Source organism: Sapajus apella, unplaced genomic scaffold (genome assembly GCF_009761245.1).
Source record: "Sapajus apella isolate SASKATOON/1434 unplaced genomic scaffold, GSC_monkey_1.0 scaffold1227, whole genome shotgun sequence".
In the NCBI taxonomy this organism is placed as follows: domain Eukaryota; kingdom Metazoa; phylum Chordata; class Mammalia; order Primates; family Cebidae; genus Sapajus; species Sapajus apella.
Window position 1 is genome coordinate 8,513 of NW_022438153.1, and position 9,545 is coordinate 18,057.

The following is a 9,545-nucleotide window of genomic DNA, read 5'->3' on the forward strand; positions in this document are numbered from 1 at the left end:
ATTGTAAGGGATGGGGTGGGCACTGTTCTACTCCCTTGGTGAGTACATAAAGGAAATCAAACTGTCTAGTTTTGAATCCTGCTTCTACTTTTTACAACCTTGGACAAATTACTGATCTCCTCTTTCACTAGATGTATTATTTGTAAAATGCAGATACTATTGTCTACTCACAGATTATTGTGAGGCTTAAATAAGAAAACATGCATCAAGTGTATTTGTCTGGCATGTAATAAGCACTCTAAAATAACACTCATCATTTATTCAGTGATGAGGACAATGATCACAGACAATCTGGTAGCATCTTATCCAAAGTAAAAAAATGTACATTTCCTTTGAGTAAGCATTGCTGATTCTAGGAATGTGTTCCAAGGAAGCAGTAAGTCAAATGTTTAAAGGTAGACACAGGACTATCAATGGTAGTAAACAGCCTTTTTTACTGATCATACAGTAAAAATTTAAAAATAACCTACATGTTCATGAACAGAAGTTGATGAAATAAATTATGGTACATGCATGCAGTTGAAAACTTTGGAGACAAAATAGTAAAATAATTAACAAATACAGGCTTTGAACATAAATTTCAACAAGCTGAGGCTTCTCTCATCTCTTCAGAACACCTGATTCTTCCCAGCCTGTCTTCCTTGCTTTTCATTTGCATCAGTCAGCTATTGTTTGTGTAACAATCTTAAAATCTCAGTGGCATATAATGGTAAGCGTTTAGTTCTCACTCACAGGTTTGCAGGGCAGATGAGACAGCTGCACGTCAAGCTACAATGTCCAGGGCAGTTCTGCCTCGTACTGGGGCTGGCTAGCTAAAACATGATCCTGTCTCAGCAATCGCAGGAGAACAAGAGGGTGAGAGATAATGTGTGAAGCTTCCTTCCTAAGTGCTAAGTTTCAAATTAGCACCATGTAGTTTTCATTCATATTTCACTGGCCAATGAAAGTTGCATGATGAGCCACTGTCAAGAGTCAGAGTGGTACATTTATGAGGCTGTGGAGAGAGTGTCGATTCAGGGAGAGGTGAGAACCTGGGGCCAGTATGTCAATCTACAGCATGATTTGCCATCAGTTTTCATTCTCTGCCAGTAAGATTGCCACCCAAGTCTCTCTGCACTCCCGCTTTGTTCAGCTCTCTCTCTTATCACCACAGCTAAAAGTCTTTTTATAGGGTTACAAGTCTGTCTCAGAAACCACCTCAGTTTAGTGGCACAGAGCTCCCCACTTGTACTCTGAAACTCTCTTCTTGAGGATATTCCTATCCATGTACATGAGTTATTTTTTCCTCTATAGCGTCCACATTAAACATTTAATTTCCTTGGATTTAGCCAAAATAAACACTCCAAATTCATGACGTCTTTCAGGAAGAGAGTTCGTTTTCTTTTTTAACAAAAATGGGAGATTGATCTTGTCTGTGTTCCCCAGAGGAGCAGAGGGTGGTTTGTATTAGGGCAGTTCTCAAAGATGAGTAACTTTTCCCATGGCCTGATAGAGGCTGACATAGAAACTTCTGGATTTGAATGATCATTTGGCAACATTACCCAGGCATCGAACCAATTTTTAAAAGTGAGGTTTTGCCATATTCTAACCCTAAGAAACAGAAGAGGTAGAAGGAAAAGATAATCGGAATAGAATGTCAATAAAACTTCAGCCTTTTCCCTGGATTCTGAGAGTTCATAACCTAAAAGAGCTTCAAACTGGAAGAGATGAGCTAAGAGCTAAGAGGACTGGGGAAAGCATGTTTCATGAATTCAAGATGTATTTCTCAAAAAAGGAACATGATGAAAATGTTCAGAGGAGGCAATTTCCTTCCTCTTTTCTACTTTGGCTCCAGAGCCCCCAGCAGAACCTCTTCAATATCTGACATGTTACAGATTTCACTGCTCCCACCAGCTTGAAGATAACATGTGGTTCTTGACAGTTCTGCTCCTTTGGGGTAAGTTGGTCTCTGAGAGGATGGTTAGAAGGGCACACGCTGTGGCTGTGGGGAGTCAAGGGTTTTGTCTTGCTGTGGTAACTTTGGGTAGAACTCCTGAGTCTGGAGACAGCTGTGTCTGTGCTTCCATGGTTTATCAGAGCTTATTTTACCAAAAGGACAGGAAGGGAGGCCCTGAGGACCAGTAAGTCTGGAAGCACCACAGTAACGTTTCATTGATCACCATCTGCAGCTTGTTCAGTTCTGTTACTACTTAATTTTGAGAAAGGGAATAGAAACTCAAAAGACCTAAGCTGATCCCTCAGAGTCTACATTAATTCTGCCTCCCAAATTCTCTCTTCTTCATCATTTTCCCTGGACGAACTGGTATCTTTATTCTCTGATCTCTTGCAGTTCCAGTTGATGGGCAAGTGGGTGAGTGATCTCCAGCTCTGCTTCTATGCCATTTTCCTACTTCCAAAGGATGGGTCCTATTAACCAGAAGAAGAGCATATAGGGAAGGCAGAGAAAGGAGAAAGATTTACAAACTATGTAAAATCTCCCATGTTCAGACTATGATTTTCATAAGAACTGTGATTTTTAAGATCTCATTCAAAAGTTTTCTGAATGAGCTCTTTCCTCTAAATAAAATGCCTAAATGTCTATATAACAGCAGGAAAGGGCCAGAATTGCACAAACTCTGATGTAGTCTGCTGGGTTTCCCAATGGGACGTTGGGAAACCAGTCTCCTTTACAGGAAAGATGAGTGGGTTTTTTTCCTCCTTAGAAAGAGCCAGGCAAGTACTGAAGGTTTCAAAGAGAAGAGTTTCAAGCTCCGTTTCCAGTGCAGAAGCTGCTGACCTGCGCTGTACTCTCAGAAACAGTGTAGCTCAGAGGATAAGGAAAACAGCTTGTCCAAGTCTAAAAGCCTGCTTCATTGCTCCCAGCAGAAAAACCTACATCAGTAATTTAATCCTCAGGAGCCCCAAATTCCCAACACCCAGATGAGGATTTAATAACACCGGCAGAAGTCTCTGCAGCAGGAGTTGAACACTCTTAAAGGCTGGCTTTTGTAGGTTTCCACTCGCCTGTTTTTCAAATAAATCTAAATATATATTTTTCCCTTGTGCTATCCACAAAAAGCCTTACCGGTTGCCCAGAGCCCTCCCTTTTACTCCACTTGATCTTTTTCTTTTTCTTCTTTTAATCTCCAAGTAGACCCCACAAAGGCAGTGATCACTTTGCAGCCACCATGGGTCAGCGTGTTCCAAGGGGAAACTGTAACATTACAGTGCGTGGGGCCCCATGTGCCTGGGAACAGCGCCACACAGTGGTTTCTCAACGGTACAGCCACTCAGATCTCGACCCCCAGCTACAGCATCACCTCTGCCAGTGTCAACGACAGTGGTGAATACAGGTGCCAGACAGGTCTCTCAGTGCTAAGTGACCCCGTGCAGCTGGAAGTCCACAGAGGTAAGTATGACTTGGACCAGGAGGGCTGGAAACCACAAGGTCTTCCTCTGTGTTCTCTCCTTTCTGGACGCCAGATACATGTGTGTGTCGATTTATCTTAGTGCAGATCTCAGCTCTCTGTACCTACCAGGTGTTTAAATCAGTATACTCAAAACATCACAGCAGGGTCCTTAAACTGCGTACCGACAGTAATGCAGCTGGGCCAGCTCTAAGTAGGATGTCTAGAGTAAGACTTAGGCCCTGAGATTGTATTATTATTCCAAATGTATGCTTGCACATAGTAAATAATAATAATTCAAACAAATGGGCAATGAGGAACAATGAATTATCTGCCTCCCACCCCAGAACCCTAGGTCTGCGGTCACCTTCCACAGAAAAACAACTGCTTATATATATTTTTTTTTAAATTATACATTATATATATATTATATGTATGTAGTTTTAAAACTGTGGTTGGTAGAATACTTTCTATGTATTGACCTACATCTTACTTTTATCACTTAAAATATCTTGGAGGCCTATTTATATTAATAGAAATCTACTTTAAAATGTCTGCTGCACAGCTGTACCAGAATTAATGTAACCATTCTGCCTATTAGTAAATTTATAAGACCTTTCCATTCTTTTTATTTTACAACCACTGCTGCAGTAAACATCTTTATACATACATTCTGGGGGCACATTTCATAATATATCTATAAGATAATATTCGGAGCATGGAATTATCGTCATATTTTAATAAATAGAAGCAGAAAAACCCACAGCCCACTTAAACCTATAAGGAGTTTCTGTTTGTCAAGAGATGGAGACTGCAATATTCTCAGAAAAAAAAAGCCTCATTCAATATGCAAGACAAAAATAACCAAATGTACTTTAGTTATTCAGAAGTCATGAGTTGAAACTTCTTTGAAAGTGAGAATGCAAACGTTAATCCACACTGGAGGCAAAATTACCTTTATGCAAACATGGTTGCTATTAGAGGAAATGTGCTGAAGCTGTCTGAATGTCTGAGGGGAGATGTTCCTCATGTGTCCCTTAGATCTCTGTAAATAAATTCCTAGGATGGAGAGTGAGGGAAGTTGACAGAGCTGTTTCTTTTCTTTTCTTTTCTTCTGTTTTCTTTTCTTTTTTGAGTCAGAGTCTTACTCCATCGCCCAGGCTGGAATGCAGTGGCACGATCTTGGCTCACTGCAACCCCTGACAGAGCTGTTTCAACAAGACACTTTGTATAGTTCAAGCAGAAGTGTTTCATGGCTCAAGTGACAACAAAAAGACTAGGGCTGGGAAGAGGCCATTTTCTTTGCCTCTACACGGACTCTAGGACAACCAGCATCAGTGACTTATTGAGACTCATATCTTTTTTACATTACGTTTTAATGTGAATTTTCATTGAAATATAACCTATGTACTACAAGCCATAAGTGGACACCTCAGTAAATTTTTGCAAAGTAAACAGCATCCAGATCAAGAAATAGAACATTTCCGGCGCCCCAGAAGCTCCTTCTTGCCCATGTCGAGTCCACCCCCTGACACTGACTTCCAGCACCATAGGTTTTCAGCCTATTTTTGAACTTCATATAAAGGGCTACAGCACAGGACAGGACGTACTCTTTTGTGTCTGGTTTCTTTTTCTCAACATGATGATTGTGAACTGTATAAACTGAAGTTCATTTGTTCTTATTTATGTATATTTCACATTTTCCCGTTCTACTGAGGGACTTTTGGATTGTTTCTGGTTTTGACCTCTTATGGCTGTGGACCTTTTTTTTTTTAAACATGTTTCAAATATTTCCTACCATTATAGTATTTGACAGTTTCTGATGGAGGTATGTTACAATTTCCCACTCTTTTGGATATATAAATGTAAATTCAGCCGGGCGCGGTGGCTCAAGCCTGTAATCCCAGCACTGTGGGAGGCCGAGGCGGGTGGAACACGAGGTCAAGAGATCGAGACCATCCTGGTCAACGTGGTGAAACCCTGTCTCTACTAAAAATACAAAAAATTAGCTGGGCATGGTGGCACGTGCCTGTAATCCCAGCTACTCAGGAGGCTGAGGCAGCAGAATTGCCTGAACCCAGGAGGCGGAGGTTGCGGTGAGCCGAGATCGCGCCATTGCACTCCAGCCTGGGTAACATGAGTGAAACTCCATCTCAAAAAAAAAATAAAATAAAATAAAATAAATGTAAATTCAGCATTTCCCTAATGACTATGATATTGACCATTCACATGCTGGGTATCCTCTTTTGTAAGGTCTTTTTGACAATTTTTCTATTGTCTTTTTCTTATTGACTTACAAGAGTTATTTATATATATTCTGGATATCTGCATATAAGTCCTTTTTCAAGTGTCTTAAATATATTCTCCATTCTGTGGTTTGTCTTTTCACTATCATATTAGTTTTGTTTGTTTGTTTTCAATGAACAACACTTCTTAATTTTACTACAGTACAACGCACCAAAATTTGGGGTCGGTGCCATCATGCCCTATTTTAAAATATTTTGCCGCAGTCAGCTGTGGGAGATTCAATTGCAGCTCACTGACCCTTAGGCATTTCAATTTAATCTGTATATGCTGAGACTAAGAAAATGCAGCTGGTTGGTGGGCCTGAATCCTAATCATATGGCTGAAAACGGGTGTCCCCGACCTACTCCAAGGGCATGAAGATGGGCGAATGATTGTTGAGAAGGAAATCAGTAATGTCTGCTGAAAGCTGCATCTCGTGAGTTTTGATTTGTAATACTCCCATCACCACTTAAGGTTAAAAGTTTTTAAATTTCCATTAGACACTTTTTATTCATGAATTATTTAGAAGTTTTTTGGAGGGTGTTTCTTTGTTATTGATTTCTAATGTTGTGGCACTTTGGTTAGAGTTTGTGTTAAATATATCAGTTCATTAGTATTTGTTGAAAAACGCTTTGTGGCCTAGTTCACACTTAATTTTTCTTACATTGCATGTGTGTTTAGAGAGCATATGAATTTTCTTTCTAAAGTATAGCATCCCACTAAATCAAGTCTATTAATTGTGTCATTCAAATATTTTCTACAATTACTAGTGTTAGATGGTTTCCGATGGAGGTGTGTTGCAATTTCCCACTCTTTTGGATATGTAAAGTAAAGATGTCAGTGTTCAGGCAGTGCAATCTTCCAGCACCTTCTGGCTGTGGGTGGGGATAAGGGAGGGAAGAGAATTAATTATATTTGGAAGCGTTATGTCAATATCCATGACTGCAAAAGTCATGCTACATGTAGCATAGAAACACCTGCCTTCCATTCTTAGATAAGTTCTGAAGAGGGAAAAAGCATTATTTTCTCTTCTCCTCCTTGGTCTCCTAAGAACCCCATTTTTATTTAGCCAAATCAACCGCCTCTGGAGAAGTAGGTGACGCATTTTTGGTTATGTGTAGAGGTGTACGTCAAAAGAAAGAATGCATTGACTTGGAGCTTGTTTTGCTAATGATATCATTACTATGTGAGTATTCCTGTCAATGTAGTAAGATGTTTATATCTGATGTTTGCCCTTCTGAGTGTTTGTCTTAGGATGGGTGGTCCTATTAACAAATTTGTCAAGAGGTGGAGTGCATTTGTTTTCTATCGCTGTGAAACAATTTTAGCAGCTCGCAACAACATACATTTTTGATCTTCGTTTCCATGGGTCAGGACTGCCATCACAGCTTGGCTGAGTGCCCTGCTGAGGGTCTTCCAAGTCTGCAGTCAGGGTGTTGACTTTGCTGTGTTTCTTTTGAAGCTCTTCCAGGCTCAAAGGTCACTGGCAGAATTCAGTTCTTTGTGGTTATAGTACTGAGGTTCCCGCTCTCTTGCTGCCCGTCAATGTGGGGCCACTCTCAGGTCCCAGAGGCCCTTGCCTTGTGGCCCTCTCCCAGCATGGCAGCTTACATCCTCAAGGTCAGGAGGAGACTTTCTTCATCCAGTCTGCTAAGATAGAGTCTTCACAATGTAGCAATTCCAAGAGTAACATCCCATCTTCTTTGTCATATTCTGTTGGCTAGAAGCAAGTCCCAGGTTTTACCCACACTCCATGGGATTACACAAGGGAGTGAGTCATTAGGATCATTTTAGAATTCTGCCTACCATGCTGTATGAGCTGTTTTTGTTTCAACCAACTTCTGAGATCTGGAAAGGGAAGATAAGAAAGGGCTGCGTGCACAGTTGCCAGTAAAGATTGCCTTTATTTCCACCAAAGCTAAAGATATTTGAGGAACTGGATATAGGCCTGAGATTTAGCAGAGCTCTGAGGTTGGATGTTTCAAGGAGAAAAAACAGAAAGCCCCACAGCCAAACTTGGGCTTCCTTGTACCTCCTCCACTGTATGCATACATTTTGAATTCACCTTTTTCAGACTGGCTACTACTCCAGGTCTCCAGCAGAGTCTTCATGGAAGGAGAGCCTCTGGCATTGAGGTGTCATGCATGGAAGAATAAGCTGGTGTACAATGTGTTTTACTATCAAAATGGCAAAGTCCTCAAGTCTTTCTACTCGAACTCTAATCTCATCGTTCCGAAAACCAACATAAGTCACAATGGAATCTACCACTGCTCAGGCATGGGACGGCATCGCTACACATCAGCAGGAGTATCTGTCACTGTGAAAGGTATTGTATCGGAATAGTCATAGAACTGATAGTCCCTCCCTCTGAGGGACCATCATAAATAATCTAAACTCCTCACTTTCATTTACAAGCAAAGAAACTGAGCTCCAGAGAAGTCAACTGCCTAACTAAAGGCCTCACCATGACCAGTGGCTGGGATGGAACCAAAACTGAGGTCTCTGGGTCCCAGTCTATTGCTCTTTCCAGTGTACTGCAGCCCCCATCAATAATCACAGGAGCTAATGTCAAAGTCAGGGCATAATGTAGATCCATTTCGTTCATCTTATTTTGGTTGTAAGGAATAGAGAGACTCACTCTAGGTAGCTAGGAGAGTTATAAGAAAATAATACCATGGAATCTCATGAAAGCTTCATAGAAATGGAAACCCAAAACACATTAGGAACTGGGTTATACTGTCCATCTACCGCTCAGGGACAGCACAGCCTCTGTGGTGCCACTTCCTCCTAAGCATCTGCAAGCTAAGCAGCTTCCTCTGTTCCAGTTTGCATATGGCCTTTCCTCTTAATACAATCACTAGCAACCTTTTTCTGAGAAAAAAAAAGTTCATTTCTGCGGGAAAGAAATTACTGTCCCATATTATCTTTTTCAGTCAGGAACACAAGTAATGAGTCACTGAAATGACAAGTGTGTGAATCAGGGTTCACACCTAGTTGACTACTACCCAAAGGGCTACCAGATGACATGGCCACTCAGGGAAGAATGGATCATGTAAAGCAGGGTTCCCGACCTTATCCGTCTGTGGCCTGTTAGGAACTGGGCCGCCCAGCAGGAGGTGAGCTTCCTCTTGAGGCACCATTAGCCTTCAGCTCCCCCACCTGTCAGATCAGTGGCAGCAATTAGATTCTCATAAGAACATGAACACTATTGTGAACTGCGCATGCCTGATGATCTGAGGCAGAGCAGTTTCCTTCCAGAACCATCCCCACCCCAGCTTCTGGCTGTGGAAAAATTGTCCTCCACAAAACCCATCCCTAGGACCAAAAAGGTTGGGGACCACTGGTATAGGGGTATTCTCAGTAGGACTGAACAAGCTGGCAACCCTAATTATGTCTATTAAGACACCCCAAGAATGGCTCTGTGCCGGAAGTAAGAAAGGTTATGCCTTATGGATGCATTTCCCAGGGCCAGCTTTCCCAAGGGGGTAAAGGGCATGTCTTGTGAAAAGGACCTGGATGTTACACAGGCGACCCTGTCCCCCATCAACTTTCTCTTTAGAGCTATTTCCAGCTCCAGTGCTGAAGGCGTCTGTGACATCCCCGCTCCTGGAGGGGAATCTAGTCACCCTGAGCTGTGAAGCAAAGTTGCTCCTGCAGAGGCCTGGTTTGCAGCTTTCCTTCGCCTTCTACATGGGCAGCAAGACCCTGCAAGGCAGGAACACATCCTCTGAATACCAAATATTAGCCGCTAGAAGAGAAGACTCTGGGCTTTACTGGTGCGAGGCCGCCACAGAAGACGGAAGTCTCCTTAAGCGCAGCCCTGAGTTGGAGCTTCAGGTGCTCGGTGAGTGAAAATGACGGGAAGCCACTGGC

General features: G+C 41.9%; 1 protein-coding gene across 3 annotated transcripts; it reads left to right on the plus strand.

The window, feature by feature from the left end:
* Positions 1-1,176: 1,176 nt before the first annotated feature.
* Positions 1,177-9,545, plus strand: LOC116546689 (high affinity immunoglobulin gamma Fc receptor I-like). 3 transcript variants are annotated; one of them, XM_032272883.1, is made up of 6 exons: positions 1,177-1,266; positions 1,875-1,936; positions 2,330-2,350; positions 3,131-3,388; positions 7,747-7,998; positions 9,232-9,539. In XM_032272883.1, exons 2-6 carry the CDS (start codon positions 1,906-1,908, stop codon positions 9,522-9,524), a joined length of 855 nt encoding a protein of 284 aa, XP_032128774.1. In that variant the 5' UTR covers positions 1,177-1,266; positions 1,875-1,905; the 3' UTR covers positions 9,525-9,539. The 3 variants fall into 3 exon arrangements, with proteins under 3 accessions (XP_032128774.1, XP_032128773.1, XP_032128775.1); XM_032272882.1 differs by lacking the exon at positions 1,177-1,266 and having other exon boundaries at positions 1,810-1,936; XM_032272884.1 differs by lacking the exon at positions 1,177-1,266 and having other exon boundaries at positions 1,811-1,936; positions 3,134-3,388; positions 9,232-9,545.